Genomic DNA, 22,368 nt, shown 5'->3' with positions numbered 1-22,368 from the left:
ACTACGTAACAGCCCCCCTCCTCCTCCTCCTTCGGGGATGGAGGCCGGAAAAGACTTCGCGGTTATATGCGCGTGCGCAAAGACTTTTGAGGTTTGGTGGTTGTTGCCACGCAGGGTAGACGCTGCTTGTGCTGGCGAGGTGCCTGAACCTCACTGGTCATCTCTAATGAAGAGCAGGATATAATTTAAAAGATGCAGAACTTTTTCGTTTTTCGAAGCTAAATTTTAGGTGACTAAAATTAAGCACAGAAGTTGCCAAACACCTGAGAGCGAACGAAAACTTGTCGTCTGAGCCCCACCAAGAAAGAAAACCCGCACAATTTCAACCAGAATGTAAAATGCTGTTTATAGGATTGTAGGGAAATATCCAGTGCTTTCCCCCTTTTTTGTAATGAATACCAGCACACTTCTCTCTTTCTTCCTCTCTTTGCTGCCATTGGTAGCTGTTTTGTGCTGGCAAGTACCGGCACCTCATTCCTTTACCGTATAAAGCCCTGTAAGTATCTACGGTATTTGGAAGTCAAGCTTTCTCATAGTATTGATTATGCCATAGGAAATACTAACTGCTCACTGTCATAGCCTTCTGTTTGACCTACAGTACAAAAAAGAGTGATTACAATCTTACATGCTGACTTGGAATTAAGACCCACTTAAATCAGTGAGCCATACATAGGACATAAAGGTAAAGGGACCCCTGACCATTAGGTCCAGTTGTGACCGACTCTGGGGTTGCGCGCTCATCTCGCATTATTGGCCGAGGGAGCCGGCGTATAGCTTCCAGGTCATGTGGCCAGCATGACAAAGCCGCTTCTGGCAAACCAGAGCAGCACATGGAAACGCCGTTTACCTTCCCGCTATAGCGGTTCCTATTTATCTACTTGCATTTTGATATGCTTTCGAACTGCTAGGTTGGCAGGAGCTGGGACCAAGCAACGGGAGCTCACCCCGTCACAGGGATTCAAACCGCTGACCTTCTGATCAGCAAGCCCTAGGCTCAGTGGTTTAACCACAGCGCCACCTGGGTCCCTACATATGTCTACATAGGACATAGGGCCAAGCTAAATCCCAATAGCTGCATTTCTGCAAGGAAGCAGGTAACCACCATGGCACTTGGCTCTGAGTAAACACGCTTGGGATTGTGCTGCAGCAGCATAGCTGCAAATCCTAAATATTCATACCCAGAGCCAAATTGTTGTCTTCCTAGGGTCTATTTTCCCTAAATGCACAAATAGTTGCAAGTTTGATTTTTATTTCATTTTACATATTTCAGTCATGAGACTCAACCTGTGAGTCTGCTCCGCATGGGCATATGTGCTCTGTTTGGATGAGTGTGTCTGATCCCTGCAACAACAAAGGCAACACCTGGATCTTGGCAACAAGGCTATATCCTCCCTCTCTGCCTCCAGCTCCACCACCACCTCCTGTTCATTCCTCACCTGCACTGGAGGGACAGAGGAGAGGAGAGCAGATCTGCTTCCCCTATCTTTCATTTAATCACAAGGGGAGGACCTCCCTCCTCCAACTCAGGGTGCTATTTAGCACTATATACGTAGAGGACTGAGAAGAAGGTACTTGGCTAATGTTAGTAAGCAGAGAGTGTAGGTGCTGCCACACTGAACAATTCTTTACCAGGGCAAAATGTGCAATAGGTAGTGCCTGTGACAGTGCCAGTTCCACAGATCAAAGCAGTCAAGTGGGCATATATGGAGTAAGCAGTCGTACAAGTAGGCTGGTTCCAAACTGCTAATGGCTTTTAAAAATACTAATAGCAACACCTTGAACTGGCCCAACAAATTGGCAGCCAGTGCAGATCTTGGTGCAGAGTATATGCTAACAGGGTCTTGCTCCTGTCAGCAAGTGTGCTGCAGCATTCTGCACAAGCTACGGTTTCTGGATCAAGCAACAAGGAAAGCCACTGTGACTACCTGGGGCTCTAGTGACAAAGCTGGATACAGAATCACTCCCAGAATGTATACTTGTTCCTTTGGAGGTAGTGCAACCAATTTCCAGGGCATGCAACTGACCAATGTCTCCATCTTGTCAGAATTCAGGGTCAGCTTATTTTTCCTCATCCAGCCCACCCCTCTGTCCAGGCATCATCCCAGGGCCCACATGGCCCTCCTGAATAACATATCATGGAGAAATAGAGCTGAGTGTCAGCAGTTTACTGGTGGCACCTTGCTGTAAAACTCCTAATGACCACTTCCAGTGGCTTCATAGATAGTAGGTAGCTTTGCGGATAAAATAGCATAGCTTCCAGGGGGCCAAAAAAATACCCTCCCAATGCTACTCTTTGCACTCATAGGTAGGACCCAAACCACTGTAACACAGTGTCTCCAATTCCAGTTAAATGCTGGTGCAGAAAGATACCATGGTCAGTGGTACCAAAAGCTGTGGAGTTATTGAGAAGCAGGTGCAAAGTCACACTCATCTTGTCTGACTCTCTGTAAAGGTCATCCATCAGGATGACCAAATGTGACTCAAGTCCTGTAGCCAGGACTGAACCCAGACTGGAATAGATCTAAATAATCCATGTCATCCAAGACTGTAGCTGACCTGTCATCCAAGAACGCAGGCAACTGCAGTTTGGGGGAGAGAGTCAGAAGTGGGAGCAGGTAAGTTTTATCATCTCTTGACATTAAGTGTGCAAAACAACAACTACTGATTAAAGCTCTAGGACTCTGCTCATGGCATCCATTCCATTTAAATTGGTTTATTCTTTTTGTTTTTACTTTGCTACTGGGATTGTACTCAGGGTGAGATCTGGAGCAAATTTAGGATTTGCATGTTCCTGTTTCCCCTTACTGTGGGGAGGTACTGCAAACCAGGCCCTACTATCTATGGGATAGGTAACAAGCAACCAGGTCATAATCTGAAAATAATGAAAGTTGGGCAGGTCCTAGTCATAAAAATGATTGCGGAAATACGCTGATTGCAACAAAAGTTACTTTCACATTTAGAAGTGAAAATTTGGGAGCAAGTATCAGTGGTTTTTTTTGGTTTTGGTTTTTTATAAAAGTCATACATTTAAATTCCTCTGATTGGGTGAAGAAAAACAGTAAAACAGTTCTGTTTTCCAGCAGCCACACAATAGTCACTGATTATTTGGCACATAGTGAGATAGTACACAAGAGAATAGTATGCAATGAAAATCAATAATTGTGAGTATAAAAGAACATTGGCTTCACTTCTGATGTAATTAGTGGCAAAGATTACTGTTAGCAGTTTCAGATATCAAAGTAGCAATAACTGGAAGAGCACAGCAGAGCCCAACTAGTTCATCATTATTATTCTCTCTGTGCTGCTTGGTACAAGGGACACACTGTGCTTTACATATTTTAATTATCTTAAAAGGCCACTTCCGCATACTGCCAAATGTGCAGAGATGAAAGCATTTACATTGCAATCATTAGCCTATTCTGTTATGTTCCTTTTCATATTAAGATACAAGTGCTAGCAAACCTTGGCTTCTTTTTGTTAAAATCCTGAACACACATTTTCCTGCATAGCTTGCTTGTTTCACATTGAACCAGTCAACTGGTGCAATGTAATCAAAGCACAAATGCAAAGTGAATGTATAAACCAGCAATAACCTTAATATAAACAAACTGATAACATAGAGGAGTGTTCAATGCTACCACACTGTATCTATGTCTTAGCCAAAAAGCTGACATAGCAACTCTCTGCATCATCTGAATGTTCTTTACCAGGTGTCCTAGCCCAATCAAATGTCATGCAGCTGCACTATATATCTGCAGTGATGACTGGCACTGGTGTCAGATACTGCACATAACTCAGCCAAACACGTGCATGGTAAGAGGTTTTTGAACATTTTTCAAGCCATGTATGAAATATGTTTAAAGTACCAACTTTAAATTAGTTCTCTTATAGATAATATGGAAATAACAGCAACAGAAGGTGCTTCCAGACTATCTGTTTATTGAACCTTCATTCTGATTTCTTCGCATGGGGATTAGGCAATGTTGCCTCCGTTCTGAGTTTTCATTCATTGTTTGAGAGGTGGTTAGATGGTGTTGCATCAAAACAAATGTTAATCTATGCTTTCCAATGCATTTCCCTATCACTTTACTTATTGCAAAAAGTCTGGTATTTTGGGCAAGCAGGTTTGTTGCACAAGATCCCTTATCAACTATAGTTGTGCAACTTGAATTTGCTGGTATGTGATTGAATCCTTTGGGATAAATAAAAAACATTTAAGAAATAAAATTAATCTGGTAATAAGATACATATAGCCATCATTTGTAGTGAACACTGATAGTCTTATCATTCATGAATTTGTCTCATCCTCTTTTGAAGTCATCCAAGGTGGTAGCCATCACCACATCTAGAATCATAGAATCATAGAGTTGGAAGAGACCACAAGGGCCATCCAGTCCAACCCCCTGCCAAGTTCACTATCTTATGGTAGTGAACTGTGTGAAGAAGCACCGTCTGTACTTAATCTCCCATCATTTACCGGTGGCTTCATTGAATGACCCTGTGTAATTTTTCATGTGAAATGCACAAGGAAGCCATTCAGATTCCACATCAGGGTGAAGTGGAACAGTCCATGTGACTCGCTGAGAAAATGAGGTGGTAGACAAACCTTCGGGCAAAATTACACGTCCTGTCATCTTTGGTCATTGCCCATACTTGCTTACTTCAGCAACATCTGGGGGGGGGGGCAAAAGTTTCCCACCAGTTCTAGATTATCCTACTCCCTTATGTGCTAGATTTCTACTTGCAGGAAGATTTTTGTACATAGGAATTATGTGAGATGCAGGGGGCCAACTTGAATAAAATATTGGGGAGGCCCAGGTAAGCCCCACCCTGCATAATCGATTTACAAGATGAAGCCCACACACACCATTGGGTGGCAATGCCTATTAACTCGGTTGGAGCCCCCTTAAATATTTTATTTGGGAGTACCGAAGGGAGCTCAGCCGCTAGGAGTTGGCTCCTATAGTTAGATGTGGTGTTATCCTCCTGCAGTCCGAAATGACACTTCCTGTTCTACCACCTCAGGACCATGGACGTAGCCAGGATTTATATTGGGGAGGTAGGCTTAACGTGGGGGGGCGGGCGGGCCAGAACCTCAGTTAAATATTTTTATTGATTTACTTGAGGGGGGCGCAGGTGAAACAAATCCCTGCAAAAGCGTCAAAACCCCCGCGGCCCTCCGAACTACAACTCCCGTCGGCCTCTCGTCACCGGCCACGCGGGCGGGCAGGCTGGGCCTGACGGGAGCTCTCTCGCTCCACCCGCCCACCCTGCTCTAGTGAAAACATACGCGGCGGCTTCCCGAGCCGCTGAAGGAAGGCCGGAAGCGAAGTTGTGTTTCCCCACTGACCGTGACCGGGGAAGGTCCATCCAAGTCCGACCTGTTGCCTTTCACCGCCTGTCCGCCAGGCAGTTATTCAGGACAGACGGGAGGGGGGGCAGTGCTGCCAGATACAGAACCGGGGGCGCAAAGTGAACAGACACACATACGGTACATTGGTCTTTAAGGTGCTACTGAAGGAATTTTTTTATTTTGCTTAGACTCAGATCAACACGGCTACCCACCTGTAAATAAAAAATACAGTCGGGGATGGAGGGAGAGGCGAGCAAAGGGAGAGAGAGCGCCTGAGGTGCATTTGCCTCAGGAGTGGGGCGCGCGCGCGCCTATTCTTGGTCCTCCTCCTCCCTGAGTACATGTACAAGCACCGCCGTGCAGGGTGTGGTTCTCCTCCATCCTTTCCTCCTCCTCCGCCTCCTGCTGCTCCTTTGGGGCAGCGGGCGAGTCTCCTCCTCCTCTTCCTCCTCCCCACATCCTTCTCCAGCCGGGCTCTGCTTGCTGCTGCTGCTGCTGACGTGTCTTGCTCTGGCCTCCCCCCGCCCGGCCGCCCCACGCGCCGCTTCTTTTTTTTCGGCGCCAGCCAGCCCGGGCAGCCTCGCGAACTCCCAACATGGCTGCGGCGCGGTGGCGGCCCCTCGCCCTGCCGCTTCGGCGGATGCTGCCGCCGCTACTGATGCTCTTGCTGTGCCCCCAGCTGCCCTCCTGCGCCCAACCCGGCGGGCCCCCCCCGGACCGCCGTTTCGCCGAGTGGAAGCGGTGCGCGGACCCCGAGTGCAGCAGTAAGTGGCGGGGAGGAAAGAGGCAGGCGACCGGGTATCCGCCGGGTCCCTGCGACTGTCTGCCTTTGCAGGAGCCGGCGGTGGCGGCGTCTCCGAGGCCGCGTCAGAGAAGAGGCTCCGGATGGGGGCCGCCTCTTGCCTCGAAGGGTGGGGTGGGGGAGAAGAGCCGCGAGGGTGCTTCTGCTGCCCCACCGCTCTTCCCAGGGTCCCTGGAGGGGCGGCGGGGTTCTTCATCTCTCCCCCTATCATTTTACCCCTTGTTACTTTAAATATCCGTCCACGTTGCCTAGGGCCCGCTGCTCCTGGCAGGGGTGGCCCCCACTTGACACGGTTGCTTAGCTTGTGCCAGAGCGAAACTTGCAACAACAACAAAAACACCACCCGAGCTTAATTGAACACAGTGGGATTTATTTTTGAGGGCTAAAACTGGGAAGTGTTGCCTCAGTCTCTCACCCACCCACCCCCCCGTCATCAAATGTGCTCTTGCAGGTTGCTACCTGTCATCTTCTACTTTGTAAAGCTGCGCGTGCTTTATTCCTTCCCTATGTAGAGACGGCGATAATTATCATCCCGATCACCATTATTACTCTTATATATTGCTGACTTTAACTGGAAGCCGGGGGGGGGGCCCGACCCTTTTACATTTTATCCCCCCCACCCACCGAAACAGCTCCACCACGCAGTCTGAGATGTCATACGGTGTCGAAGGGTCTTAGGCTGCATCTCTTACTTTGCCCCTGACTTTGGTTGTGGTCACCCTAAAAAATGGTTGCCCCCAAGTGATTTCATGGGCTGTTTTTATTTGGTTGGGTTAACCCTGTTTGGAGGGTCTGATACACGCACCCAGTAAAAACTTATTGCTGGACCTGTTTCTCTTACTGCTGTCTCTGTACTACTAACTATTGTCACCAGGATGATTTGCTTTTAATAAGCATCAAGTATTTGTCTTCCTTTTTGCTTGTTAACAAATCTGCATCCTTTAGAAGCCGTTTTTTAGGAGAAGCAAATTCTTGACCTCATTTTCCTCTTCTTCTCATTTCATTGTCCTGTATCAAATTACTCAAAAGAAACCTGACATATGAAATTCACTTTCTTGGAAATATTCATCTATTTGAGTGGTTCATAGCTAATTAGATGACTGCATTTGTTTGTTTAAAATGTATTGTTCTGATCCAGAACTCATTGTAAGAATATCTCAGACGTTTCAGATTTGTAGGTTCAGATTCTGTGTGTTTAATTTTTGTTACTGACAGCCCACTCCTCAACTTGTTTAACTGGAAGGATGACTTCCTTATGTCCTGTTAAATGTGTATAGGGATTGCACCTGTACCTATGCAGGCTTACTTGGTAGTTAGTCCCACTGAGTTCAGTGGGGTGACTTCTGAGTATAGTATTGCAGCTATAAACTGTGATCCTATCCCCCATTAAACTTAGTGGCACTTATTTTGAAGTAAGCATGCATAGATTTGTGCTGTTAGTTTGACATTCCTATACTAAAATTGTAGACTTTAATATTCAGTTAAACTAACTGTACAGTTGTGTGTGTACAGTAGAAATACTCCCTAGCTACATCACCTTTCAAAGATAAGCTTTTGTGAATTATAAAATAGAATTTGGAACCCTTTTCATTGATTTTGTTTATTTATTGATACTTGTTCTGCCTTTCTTTCACAAATAAATTAATTTAACTTAAATAGAAACAAATACAGTTTCGAGGTTTTATTTTTTTAAACAAAAATCAACCCAGTTCAGCATGTTCTTCACAGGGCAACACACTTAGCACCCTCATTGTCAATTTTTAGGAAACACTCAGTTTTTGTGGTTAGATTAACATCTAGTGTTGTGCTCATATTTTAGTGGGGTGGCTGGTATAGGCCTTGTTCCTCTTATTGTATTAGTGGATGAACTTTTTAGGAATTTTGTATTGTATTTTGTTTTAAGCTTAGTTTTGAATTGATTTTATGTTTATTTTGTTGGTTTGAGATTTCTTTTTTTGCATAAAGCGAGTAAGGAACATACTGTATTAAATAAATAAACAAATAGCACCCTAGTGCATAATGCATATGACTACATGCCTTTGGTATATAGTGAAGGATTGTGATACTGGGATATATTCGTGGAGTCCATTAAGGTACATTTTTCCAGGAGAAACGTCTTCAATAAAATGTACATTGAAACCTCATTATGCCCTTTCTTTGCCTTAACAAACATTTTAAGACACAAAGTAACTTAGAATTTCACCAGCCATAACTTCTCATTCCTGGGCTACATTGTTTCATACACATGGACTGCAAGTTATAGACAGGCTTCCTTTTCTGTTGAGAAAACGGGTGTTTATTTATTTTGCCATTTTTTTCTCATTTTCTTTCAACAGTGCTAATGTGTCGAGGAAAAGCAGTGAAGGATTTTAAAGGCCCAGATTGTCGTTTTGTAGATTTTAAAGAAGGTGAATCGGTGTACGTTTATTATAAATTAACCGGGAGAACACATGAGCTTTGGGCTGGAAGTGTAAGTTTTTAAGTACTTTATATGGTTTAACACAAATTGAAAAAAAAACCAGTATGAGTGGTATTCAACGAAGCTTTACTCAGAGAAGGCGCACTGAAATTAATGAACATGATTAAGTTAGGTCCATTAATTTCAGTGGATCTACAGTACTCTGAGTAAAAATTATTAGAAGTGACATGGGGTGGTATTCAACTAACATTTAAATCTTTCTTTCTTTCTCTGCTTCTCCCAGAGATGTTCACAGGTATTTTCACATTGTGCTATGTTATCTTACATATTCATTAAATAATCCCTACTTTGCCAAGAAGTCGAGGGATACCACTACAGCCTTTTAGTTTTCTCTGCATGAGAGAGCATAAGAGACTTGTTAACTTTGAATTATACAAGCAAAGCCTATTGGAAGTAAATGAATGCTTAAAAAGAGGCAACACAATCACCAAGCTGATTCCAATCCAGCTAAACTCACACCTCTGCAGTTTTTTTTGGGTTTTTTGGCACTACTACAAATAGCACACCATCAGCTTCTAGTGCAAAAGAGATCATGCCTTGACTCAGAAAACTTTTGAGTAGATGCAAATCTACCAGATCACCCAAATGAGACAACAGATACCTGTTAGTTATAATAGAATTGTAGAGTTTTGGTTGAGAACTTCACGAACCCTTGAACAGATGAGTTTTGTTTTTGTTTTTTTGCTTCAACTTGACTCAAAATTCTTCAATCTGTTTAATATTTAAATGTCAGCACCTATGATTGAAAAGTCCAATAACTCACATTTTACACTGGGTATTGGGAACCTGACCGTTTTTGCATGATGTGGGCCTTCACTGCTTTGGAATCCACACATATGACTCACCTCAGTCCCAGAGATTTCTCTGGAATGGTCTATTTACACCAGGCATCCCCAAACTTCGGCCCTCCAGATGTTTTGGCCTACAACTCCCATGATCCCTAGCTAACAGGACCAGTGGTCAGGGATGATGGGAATTGTAGTCCAAAACATTTGGAGGGCCGAAGTTTGGGGATGCCTGATCTACACTCATGCCTCCAAGTTTTATTTTAAATATTTCTCCTTTGTTCAGAAGGTAAATAGGGGGTTGATGGTAACTGTTAAATTCAGGAATCTCAGCTAAAGCATCCATGACAGATGGCCATCCAACCTCTGCTTAAAAACCTCCAAGGAAGGAGAGTCCATTAGTAAATCATTTGCAGTTAAAAATGCTTTTGTGACATGTATTACCACTTTGAAAGGGTTTTTTTTGTTTAATGGTAGAATTTATTTTGAAAATGGCTTGAGCCACTAAGTATATATTGCCTGCAATTGCATGTTATCTATCTGTTTCTGCCATCATTTTTTGTTGAAAAGCATTGTGTACTGCTTAACCCTCTTCTACTCTGCCATTTGTCCATTCAGAATTGTGTCCCTAATAGCTTTCTCACCCATGGGAGGAAAAGATTTTGTGACCTTGTAATTTTTCTCCTACCCCATGATCGGGAAATGGAGAGCAGTTTTGAGTGAAGCTTACAACTACAAAATCTGCAGCTTGGTCCTGAAAAATTTGGAAGGATATACCATAAAGGCAGTATTGCACAAGAGAAATATTTTAATTGCATTCTGGAGCATGATAAAGGATCTCATCTGTTTCATATTTGGAGCATAAATTGTGCTTTCTAAAAATGTGGTACACTAACAACACAAAAACAACAACAATGGCTTGGATACAGAGACATACACACTTAAATCCTATTTAAGGGCCCTAGCTCAGTGGCAGAGCAACTGCTTTGAATGCAGAAGAGCCCAGGTTCACTCTCCACCAGCTCCACATCTAACACAAATGGGGGGAAACTGTTTGGGTGGCATTCAACTAAGATTTACTCACAACAAGGCCCACTGAAATGAATGAACATTACTAAGTTAGGTCCATTATTTTCAGGTGGTCTACTCTGAGTAAAACTTACCAGAAGAGATATGTGGTGGTATTCAACTAACATTTTAATTACTCTTTCTTTCTTTCACTGCTTCCTGCAGAGACGTTTAAAGGTATTTTCATTGACATCGCTCTGTGCTTTTTAAAACGTATTCATTTGCTGAGAATTCGAAGGGTACTCCTACAGCATGAGAGAGCATTAGAGACTTGTTATTTTTGAATTCTACAAGCAAGTGAAGCAACAAAACTACCGGTACTTGCATTAGATAGCAACAGTGTAGACACGTACCACAATCACGAAGCTGCTTCCAGTTCAGCTAAACCAGGCATTCCCAAACTCGGCCCTCCAGATTTTTTGGGACTACGATTCCCATCATCCCTGACCACCGGTCCTGTTAGCAAGGGATGATGGGAGTTGTAGTCCCAAAACATCTGGAGTTTGGGGGTGCCTGAGCTAAACTCACAGCTCTCTCTGTCCTTCCCCCAATTTAGTAAGTGATAGTTCCTTTCTTTCCTACTCCTATACCATGAGGAGCACTGGTCTTGAATCCCATTCTTGTGGGTAAATTTCCCTTTCAGGAGAACATTTAATGTCAGTAGATTCCATTGAGGAACCATCAATCTCTTAGCTGAACAGAGGAGGTAACCCAGCAGTTTTTTGTTTTTGTTTTTTTGCAGTACTAGAAATGGCATGATAAAGGATACCATTTGTGTCATATTTGGAGCATTAATTGTGTTTTCTTAAAATGTGGTACACACACACACACATACACACACATATTGGCTTGGCTCCAGACAAAGCTATTTAAGAGCCATCACTCATTGGCAGAGCAACTGCTTTGAATGCAAAAGAGCGCAGGTTCAATCTAGGTAGAGTGGGAAAGGCTTGCTATTTGAAGTTCTGGAGAGCAATCAGTGTGTAGACAATACTGAGATACAACTCTAACAGCCTGACTCAATATAAGGCTGCTTCCTAGGTTCCTACTGAAATGAATGGGACAAGTTAGCAGCAACTAACATACCATAATCAATGGATCTTAAGTACTATTGTACTCACTAGATTGGGGCCTCTGTTAAGGTGATGGTGGCTTTCAGTAAACATGATAGACCTTACTTCAAATGTTACTTCCTCTTTGTAGTGAGATGTCAGAGGAAAGGTAAGATAGACTTATAGATTCCTACTAGGCTATAATTTGTCACTGCTAAATAACAAATGAACAGTTCCTTAAAGTTGGGTATTCTGACTGCAGGCCTGTGCAGAGCTTGTCAGAGGCCTGGGATGTTCTTAGGAGGACAGTTTAAGTCCGACAGGACCCTGGTGGGCTCCCGTAGGCAATTTAGCCCTCTGAGGCCAATGAAAAGTGTACCTGGCTCTCCCCCGCCCCTTACACAGTACTGTCTGGTTGATAGAATTCCTTGCAGCATGCTGAGCATATTTTTTTCCTTTGTAAAGGAAAGTCTGACACTATGAGCCATTATAACCCCATGAGCTACCAGGAGGTGCTGCTTTCACTGGAATACACAACTGGGATTATGGCACAGCAGACTCTCTGCCAGCAATACAGTCCAATTAAAGTTGCACAGTTGAAACAGGAAAAGCACTGCATGCGGTGAAAGTGGCAGAATGGAATCATTGTGTCCTTACAGTAATTCCCCTCTGACATTACTGTGCCACAAATAACCTGGATAATTAGGAGCCATCTGTTTCCAGGGTTGCCAGCTCTTTATATGAAGACTTGAGAGGGCCGGCTCTGAAACAGAAGGCTGGATAATTAGAGGCTCAAGTTTTTAAACAAAAGAAATAATTAAACAGTTCACACCCACATTAGCCAAATCAATGTGCATACAAACAACTGTATACAATAATAAGGTCAAGGTAACTCAGCAAAGGTCAAGGTGAGAGTACAACTATCTTAAATCCTTTGTAACCGATTACAAAATTAATACAAAAAAATTGTCCATTCCGGCTACAAAAAAGATGCAGTCCATGTCAAGAACACCTATTGTGCAACCTTGACTTTGGACGTTACTACAGTAGTTTGCACTAATATTTAAGAATAAATATTGAACAAAGAGAATAACACATCCAGCTAGCATTAGTTCTGTTTGCTCATAGAAGAATATTATATACTAAACAGATGTTCATTTTACTGTACCATCCTATAAGCCAGATAACCAGATAAATATCTGGTTTAACTGCAGACAAAAAGATGCTGATGCTCTGCAGCCAAGAACTGTGTTTCTCCATCTCTTCATAGGACTGGCATCTAAGAGTTTGATGCAGACTCCTTAATAATAATAAAAACATAGGAATCTGGCATTGAGAAATTGAAATATATTTCTCAAGCCCTATGAAAAGACATCTGAATAATCTGCTCTCAACTTTTACTAACTTATTTGAAGCCAGGAAGTGGTCCATTTAATTATGAGTAAATATCTGGAATGTTTCCCTGGCAATAAAACCACCAGGATATTTAGGAAAGGGGCAACACTCATGGAATGCATTCTAACTGAGCACATTATCTTTAGCGTTTGTTTACTTAATGTGTTCTGCCAGTTTCTAAATGTCTGTTATCTAATCTCTGTAGCAATTCTCGGCTGTTAATATTGGTTTCCTGATAACAGTTGTAAGAACTGAATAAGAGCAGAAGTGTGAATCTTTTCTAGAAAGCAGTAAGCTGGGATAAAATCAGACAGTGCATGCCTATGCATATTTACTCAGAAATAAGCACCTCCGTGTTCAGAGGGACTTACTCTCTAGTCACCACATTTAGGATGAGAGATTTACAGTAGCTTCCTTCCATAGTTTGCATTTTACTAGAGTAGCATCTTGCCTCTTGTGTGGAATTAATGGGTGGTCTTGCATTGATGTAGAGTGTGAATAATTGAAACAATATCAAGGAGTCAAATTTTAAAGTATCTAGACTTTAAAATACTGGAAAATGTTTGCAGGGTGGTGGTGGTGTATTTGAAAATGAGAGAATATCACAAGGGCATTTTGAATGTGATGCTGGCCTACAAACCATAACTTATTCTGCAAATATGCTGTTTGTTAGGAAGCAACTTCTCTCATGCTAGGTTTAAAAACAATGAAAACATCTCATTATTGTTATATTCAATGGTAGAAAAATGGATTTCGAGGAGAGCAAAGTAGGATGGCAGGGAAAAACCTGCTTTGTATATGCAAAAGTCATATTTTCTCTTTGCTTGTATAGAAGCTGGAAATTCCAGCCATACTCTCCCAATTGATGCTCTCCCAGTTTTAGACAATGTAAGAATGGTTTCTACCTCTGAGCCCTGTCTCTCAGAACCAAATTAGAGCTTTCCTGCCAGTGTAAATTGCAGCTTCAGAGGAGCAGATGACTGCAGCAGGGGAAGGAAGATTTAACCCCGCTCTCCACCTGTGAGATTGTGATCCCAATTCTTTTCCATTGGCTGCTATCAAATGTAAAAATGCAAAGATGCTTTAAACATCACACCTAGTTTGATCCTAAGTACCACAATGCCTGTTGGTTTTTACATTTAATTTCTGAAGAGTATGGTGCTGAATATACACTGTTAAATACAGAATAATCAAGTACAAGAAACAAAGACAAACATCAGCTTTTGAGCCAGGCAAAAAGAATGCAATCTAGATGAAGTTGGGCACACCTATGCCCACAGTATGCTTCAAATGTGGATCAAAGGTCCTAGTAAATTCCATAAGTTGAAAGCAAGTTCCATTAAAGGAACCTCCAAATAAATATGCACTAGTGAGAGTGCCACTCCCATATTTCAGCAAGACTTAGAACTATTTTTTTTCCTGGAGTTTGACTAATAATCTAATACAGTGGTACCTTGGTTTAAGAACAGCTTACTGGTAGTTTATGAACAACTTGGATTAAGAACGCTGCAAACCTGTAGGTGTTTTGGTTTGTGAACTTTGCCTTGGAAGCAGAACATGTTCCGCTTCCTATTGAGTGCAAGTTGAATCCCCCGCTGCTATGGGAAAGCTCACCTTGGTTTAAGAACGCTTTGGTTCAAGAACGGACTCCCGGAATGGATTAAGTTCATAAACCAAGGTACCACTGTATACCTTTCTGCAGTGCTCCAAGCTGAAGTGGAGAAATTCTGCATCTAGGCATTGATGTTTCCATATATTTCCTTTACATTCTCAGTGAAGCTGACGCAAAGCATTTGCATATACCAGATGCCTCAAACTGTTATTGACCCCTAATGGAATGACATGTGCAAGCATGCTTGATGGTTTCAATATTAAGGGTATGTGGCCTTTAACTGTGCCTATTTGGATGAATTTCAAATAGTGCCTTTTTAACAGTAGCTGACATTTAATTTCAGATACATAAAAACTTGTTTTATTCTGTATTCCTGACCCCCATTATTCTTAAAAGGGTTTAAGGGGGCCAAAAATTGTACTAAATAGGAAATTGATGTGCCAAATATAATGACCAGTTCTTCTGATGGACTGCAAGTGCCACTTCTATGCATTCGCAGCAAAGCTGCCTCTAAACAGGCAGAAATACTTAAAACAAAACAATTTCTTATACTGACCCTTCCATTTCCTTGTTTTCCTCTCAGGTTGGAAATGAATTTGGATATTTTCCAAAGGATTTACTTGAGATAAATCACATTTATACCTATGAAGAACTAGAATTGCCAACAGATGTAAGTCATTTGCAAGTTTCTTTTGATCCACACACTATTCAGTTCTCAAGACTCGGGAATATGCATGGATATACCGGTACCCATGTTTTTTAAAGGGCTCACTTTAAAACAAACCATATAAATGAACCCAGGAGAAGGGGAAAGGGCAGATTAAGATGGAAAAAGCTGTTCTTTAAAATATTTTCTCCAACATCAAAATTCTCTGTATTTTAGACCAATAAATTCCTCTGTTTGAGATCCAGGATCACACCAGCACAAGTGATAAAACTTCTCCCCCCTTCCCCGTTGCAGCCTCCCACACACTAAAACAACAGCAGCAGCAACCCTGCTCTGGAGGGTTCCCAGTCCTCTGGAGAAGATTTTGTGGGAGGCTGCGGGATAGAGAGCAGAGGAAGGGGAAGTCCTGTTTGCATAAGCAACATCCATTGTGCAATTCATCACAATTTATCAGGGTTTCTGTTCTGTGCAACCTGATCCTACGCATGTGTCCATAAAGCCTTACTTCCAAGTAAGCAGGCACAGGATTGTAGCACTAAATTTGTTCAAAATCAAAAGGAGTTCTTACTGTCCATTTTAATTAGATGAATCCCTTGTGGATCAGTGGGAACAATTAAAATCTAAATTTCAGCTAGGTTAAAGCAAGATGTCAATAAAGTAGTAAATTTTAGAAGATAAATTATTTCCATAAGTAACTAAGATTATTTATTTTCTTTCAGGAAACAGACTTTGTTTGCTTTAATGGAGGCAAGGATGATTTTGACAATTACAACGCAGAAGAGCTTTTAAAATTATCAGAGGACGTGGTAGCTAGTGATGCTGAAGCTCACCTAGAAACTGAAAAGGAAGAGGAAACAGAAGGTGCTGAGCATACAGAGTCAGTAGAACCAGAGACTGATGGTTCTGAAGTAGGCTCGGAAGTCGACAGTGAAGACCATGCAAAAATGGGTCAAAAAGACAATTTTATTTTTGAAAATAACGAGAATGTAGAGGGAGCTCTTGATTCCAAGAGTGAGGACCTCGCTGTAAATAGTAACACAGACAATCCTCAGGGAGACCAAAGTGCACATCAGCCTTCAGAAGAAATGCTGCAAGAACCATTAAAAGTGCCAAAATATGAAAGTGCCAAAAACTCTAATGTATCTCAGGGCAAAGCTAAACAATCAGATAATGGAGGCGAAGATGATGGCGCTGACACACGTCCACGCCAACACGAAGTACTGGAAGACTTGAAAACAACACTTGGCTCAACTGCAGATGCCCTTGTGTCTGATGATGAGACAACAAGCCTTGTTACACCGCTAGATGATGATTTCAGCGAAGATCTGGGCATTGACTCTTACAATACAGAGAAGCTTGAAGAACCTAAGGAGCAGTCAGAAGGAATCCCTTTGCTGTCTTTTACAGAAGAAGCAAAATCATCAGAAGATCCAGAAGCTGAAGAGACGCAATCTGATGGGGTTTTTGAATCAGAAACTAGTGACTATGATGATGCCACTGTGGAAGCTGCAGGAAGATTTGTTCAAGAGAAAAAATATGACTCCAGTTTACTAACAAATTTAGGTGATAAATTTTTTGCAATTGTCAGTGGAGGTGAAAGAACAGTTGATGAAACTGATGGGGACAAGGTTAATCTGGAGGAGGATGAGGAGGAAGATGATGAAGATAACGATGAAGTGGTCCTAATCAGCAAGAACGAAAATACAGATATGTTAGCTCATTCAGAATCTTCAGCAGAAGATGATAGCATCACACCAGAAAATGATCTGATTACAAAGAAGATGCATAATGTAGATGTTGGGGACCCTAAGGGGAAAAAACATGAAACTCAGGACTACGAAGAAGAGTATGCAAAAGCTGAAGTTGAACCCACCATAGAAGAACTGCAAAGCACTTCTACACATGATTTTGGTGCCTTTTCTAATTATGGAGGTGGCCGGCAGCCTAAAGCATCCATGGGAGCTAAGGAAAAACATTTAAAACCACCCCTAGGTGATATCAAAGATGACCCAGAAGGCCTTTCTCTTCATAAAATAATAAAAGACAAGGAAACAAGAGATGGTAACATTGAAGATAGCTTAGAAAATGATACAAAACACAAAACTTTATGGGAAAAAATAGGGGGGAAAGATGGAGAAGGTAAACAGCCAATGAACATTGTACCACACTTGGTGGAAGAACTAACAAATGAATCTCAACCTGAACTGGGCACTTCTGACCTTTTGGAAGACAAAACAAAGCAAGGCGGAGAAGACCTTGAACTTGGGCAGGTGCTCAGTAATACGAAGCATTCAAATGACTCTGCTATGGAAAGCATTCCCCCAGAGGAAGATACTGAAGTGCCTATTTTACAATCTGAACAAGAAACTGTAATCCAGGATTTAAAAAAGGAGGAGGAAGAGAAGAAATTGATTATAGAAAAATCCACGCAAGTTACACAACATAGAAACCTTACTCAGCAAAACACAGAAGAACTTAAGCCTGTGGCGTTAGATGCCGAAGAAGATGATTTCCTTGAAGTACTAGAAGAGGAGTTACTACAGGATGAAAATGCAGCGAGTGCAAAACTGACTAAAGAGAGACTTGCAGATGAACAAAGTTTCACGTTAGAGGCTGAAAGTGGTATCACTCAGTTGCAAATGCCAAATGGTGCTATTTCAAGAGCTGCTAATCCTGTTGATGCAATAGGAGAAGATGCAGTAACAACACTTGAGCAGGCCAAGAAAGATGGCATGGAAGATGGGAATGAGGCACAGGAAGGAATACAAATAAATAAAGATTCTCAGCTGAGTGAGAGGAAGGATATCAAAGAGGAAAATCAGGAGGAAGTGGAGCCTCGAGTGAAAAATTCTCTGCTTCAGGAAAAAACCCAGTATATACATGATAAAATAATTTCAAATAAAATAAATACTTCTGAGTTAGAAAACAAGAATGACTTTCATGAGGAGTTACAGACCTCAACAGAGCACCAGCATTCCAGCAATGACTTTGGGCCTCAAGGTGTCTCAGAAAAAACAAATGAATCTGCAGAGCCAGAGTACAGTGAGTCTGTGAGGCAGCTCAATATAATGAAAGAATTTCTTGATGAAAAACGTATTGCACGTATCCAAAAGTATCTTGGACAGCAACATATTTTCAGAATAGAATCTTTGTTTCATGACATGGAGTTGGAGCTGATGTTTGCTCAGAAACACACTGATAACCATGCAGAAACTGAAGAGGCATTGGACCGAATCCTTGAATCTTCAGAGTCTAATATTCTGGATGTTCTGAACAAAGTTTTAGATTCCAGGGAGGTAGAAAATAAAGAAGAAGTGATCAAGGAAATTGATTTGTTTGATGACGAAGCTGCCTTAATGGATGACATCCAGGAACTAATGTATTCATTAAGGCAAAAATACTCTCCAGTTAGCGAGAGTGCTCCACTTGCCTCTCCTCTGGAATCTGGGATGGATTCTAGTGAATCCATTACAGGTAAGTCTTGAGTCTGCAGTCCTATGCATTTCTAGGAATAAGACCCACTGGACTCGGTGGAACTTCTGAGAAGATTTGTGTAGGATTGTGCTATATTTTGAGGTATTGACAGGGCTAAAAAATACGCCAGAAACCCTTGACACATAGGCACCTGCAAACTTGATGCTGAACTTATTTAAAGTGTTTCTCCAACCCTTGGTCTAGGATAATTGCTGAGGAAACTTTTTAAGACAGCTGATGAACTCTGAATCAAAATGATTAATTGCTCAGTGGATTTAACAAATTAAATATTTCCAGATTTAAATCATGGTGTTTTACTCAGAATGGAATTGAATGTGCTTAATGTTGAAAGCCTTAATGGAAATACCTATGCAGGGGGAGCTTATTTTGCATTCAAATGTGACACCCCCACCTGCAGTCTGAGGGATACAGAATAGTACGCAAGTAAGCTTTACTTAGAGAAGATGCACTGTAATTAATGAACATGACAAAGTTAGGTCAATTAATTTTAATAAGTCTACTCTGAGCAAAACTTAGTTGAATAACACTCAAAAGGACTTTAGGGTGACAAGTGGGACATAAATAAATAAATACAGTGGTACCTCGGGTTACTTACCTGATTCGTTCCGGGTTGCGGTTCGTAACCCGAAAAGTACATAACCCGAGAAAGCGCGAAAGTGTGCTTCTGCACATGCGCAGACCGTGCGCAGAGCGAAAAATACTTCTGTAACCCGAAGCAGACGTAACCCGAGGTATGTCTGTAAATACCACACCAAGAACTAGCTGTAGCCTGTTCTTTGTTTTGGCTTGAGGCTCGTGAAGGCCAAGTGTGAGAATTTCATTTTTACCTAGAAAGTCTCTAACGGGATAAGCCAACTTGTCATATTAGCAGGAGGTCATTCTGTTCCCCAGACAAGGGTCTAGGGCCTGCATGCATATTTTGCCACACAAATTGACCACCTTCACAGTTGCTCAGCTGGCACTATCTGGCAATAAGAACTTTATAATTATAGAGCATATGTTCTTATAATGTTTGATTATTATATATTTGCTACATTCAAAATGAACATGAGAGATGAAGCATCAATTTGTGGAATATCATGATTTATTAAAATTCCAAACTCAAGAATGAACTTGATGACAAAAAGTTTTACCATACTGTACATTTGTTTCACCCTTAGTTTACCAACCTTGGGGTAGACAATCGTAATTTGTATTCTGTGCTACTAAGAAAAGAAAAGAAAGATTGAAAGTTTGATCAATCTTGAAAGGCCCACTGAAAATGGGCTGCATTTCCAGCTACATATAATCTACATATCCATGTTGGAGTTTTGGATGCTAATCCATAACCATTGGAAATGTTTCACTTCTTCCTTTTCAGGAACAAATGTTAAATAGTGGAAATATTTTGAGTTGGCAAGTCCTGACAATGGTCTGTAAAAACCCTGAGGCTGAATATATGTTGTTTGTTTGTTGGTCAGTTTCTTAAAATTTTAAGCTTATCTCTCCAGTTGAAAATTTATTTATTTAAAACGGAATCTAGAATTCTTCAAAGGGGTCAATCTGAAACAACAATATGCAGCAATGTTGCTGAAGCTAAGCTGGTCAGTTGGCCGGCATGGAAGAAACTGTATGTGTCCCTTGAGTTCTATGATATAAGAAAGGCAGGATAAAAACAGAATAAATTAACAGAAGTTCACAAGTCCTGCAGGGGATAGTGGCCATTCTTACCGGGGGGGGGGAGTGTTTTATATTACTAATATTTGTACTGTATTCTGAAAAATGTCTATAGAAATTCCTAATTCAGAGTTACAGAAATGAAAGTAATGTGTTTCCAAACAAATAAAAATGTGAAATTTAATTTAAGAATTAGGCAAAGTGCTGGCAGGCATATAACCTAACTAAAATATATACTTCTGTTCACTGTAGCTAATGCAAAGGAAACTGAGCATGACAGACATTCTATAGAAAGCCCTGTAGAGAACCCAGATCAAGAGTTACCACAAGATGTAGAACAGATGTCAGCAGCAAAGGAAGAAATTATTCATCCAGATCAACCAAAAGAACACAGGAATATTTTGGAAAAGACTGGAACTTCGGATGAAACAGAAATCAAGGGGGTCCTTGACAGTGACAAAATATTACCAATTGCGGATACGACTCTTACATCAATTGATTCAGGAATGGAGAGGGACGTTGTTCCAGGTAACCTTTTTGATAACTGTTGTTATTTAACTTCTTTCTCTTAACAAAAAGCAATGTAGTTTTTAAAGGAAGCATACCAAATTAAGTCTATAAAGTAGGCATATTTGTACAGTGGTGCCTTGACTTACGAATTTAATCCGTTCCAAAGGCACCTTCGTAGGTCGAAAAATTCGTAAGTCGAAAAACGCCATTGGAAATGGGATTTCCCATAGGGAATGCATTGGAAACGGAAAAATTCATAAGTCAAAGCAACCCTATCTAAAAATTCTTAAGTTGAAAAATCCCTATCTAAAACCGCCACGGTTTCCTTTCAGATGTCAAGACATTCGTAAGCGCGTGGCCATTAGCCCCATTCGTAAGTCGAAAAATTCAGTTGTCGAGTCATTCATAAGTCGAGGTACCACTGTATTCAAAATGGTATATTTTGCTGATAACATTATTGTCTAGGTTTTTCTTTACAAAGAAAAATATAGAAACTTCTCATAGAATTGTGTAGAGTTGGAAAGGGACCGCAAGGGTCATCTAGTCCAACCCATTGCAATGCAAGAATATTTTGTCCAATGTGGGGCTCGAACCTACAACCCTGAGATTAAGAGTCTCATGTTCTTCCAACTCAGCCATGAATGAAATTACTTATGAAATTAAAGTTAACACCCTAATTGAGCAATTTACTATGATTGCTGAGCTTCTGGTGCATGTGGAGTTCTCCTATCCAGACGAGCGCCTGCTCATTTCTGTAGACATGACAGATTCCTCTGTACATATGGAGTTTCCTCCATTTAAATGAGAGATGCACAGAGGGCTCAGAATTTGAACCTGTGTTATAGAAATCCTACCTTGATATGCTAGTGTAAGATACTTAGTGATTATTTTGTTACCATTTTCAAGTCAACAATTCAGCAGACAAGATCTTCTAAAATTATGGTCATCAACAGAGAAAATGTATCTGCATATAAGTAAGGATCTACAAACAAATCTCTTTAGATTTAGAAAGTTTTTCTCTAAATTGTGGTATGATGATGGTATTGCATTATGAGTGAATCAGTAGTGTGTTTGAACTGACTTAACCCACTAGGGTGCAATTCTAAAGACATTTACTGGGACATATGAATTACTAATTAGTGAACACGCTTAGGATCATGCTGTTAGGTTGCAATAGTATGTGCACTTACAGCACTAGCCAGCACATATTTACTCAAAAGTAAGTCCCATGGAGTTCAAGACTTACTGTACTCAGATTGACTAATGAGTAAACAAGCTGCAATATTGAGATGTACAGGTCTGGGGCTCAATCTAGACACATTAAAAAATGTTTCAGGAAAATGCGTTGTAAACCTCATAGTGGGAAATCATGTTGGTGAAAGACGGGACTCCACAGTGCCATCTGGTGTCACAGTGTTATAACACCTATAAAATGCTTTTTCTTCACCACAGTAATGTAGCTGTGTCCTGGGATACACTTAAATTAAGACTTAA

General features: G+C 41.3%; 1 protein-coding gene across 6 annotated transcripts in view; it reads left to right on the top strand.

Annotated features, from left to right (window-relative positions):
• Positions 1-5,290: 5,290 nt before the first annotated feature.
• Positions 5,291-22,368, top strand: part of MIA3 (MIA SH3 domain ER export factor 3) — a 36,746-nt gene continuing 19,668 nt past the window's right edge. For 3 of the 6 annotated variants that reach the window (XR_015949353.1, XM_035111390.3, XM_035111389.3), the window contains exons 1-5: positions 5,513-6,117; positions 8,492-8,625; positions 15,130-15,216; positions 15,933-18,687; positions 20,617-20,892. Coding sequence is in view for 5 of the 6 variants with exons in the window: in XM_035111390.3 (XP_034967281.3) it covers positions 5,949-6,117; positions 8,492-8,625; positions 15,130-15,216; positions 15,933-18,687; positions 20,617-20,892 (3,421 nt within the window). In the remaining variant the exon portion in view is untranslated. Of the gene's footprint in view, positions 5,492-5,512; positions 6,118-8,491; positions 8,626-10,652; positions 10,805-15,129; positions 15,217-15,932; positions 18,688-20,616; positions 20,893-22,368 lie in introns of those variants that run through there. The other 3 variants (XM_035111392.3, XM_088667377.1, XM_088667378.1) reach the window with 3 other exon arrangements.

This window comes from Zootoca vivipara, chromosome 3 (assembly GCF_965207765.1).
Source record: "Zootoca vivipara chromosome 3, rZooViv2.hap1.1, whole genome shotgun sequence".
NCBI classification, from domain to species: domain Eukaryota; kingdom Metazoa; phylum Chordata; class Lepidosauria; order Squamata; family Lacertidae; genus Zootoca; species Zootoca vivipara.
The sequence above is the reverse complement of the archived record's forward strand: the minus strand, read 5'-3'. Positions and strand labels throughout refer to the sequence as shown.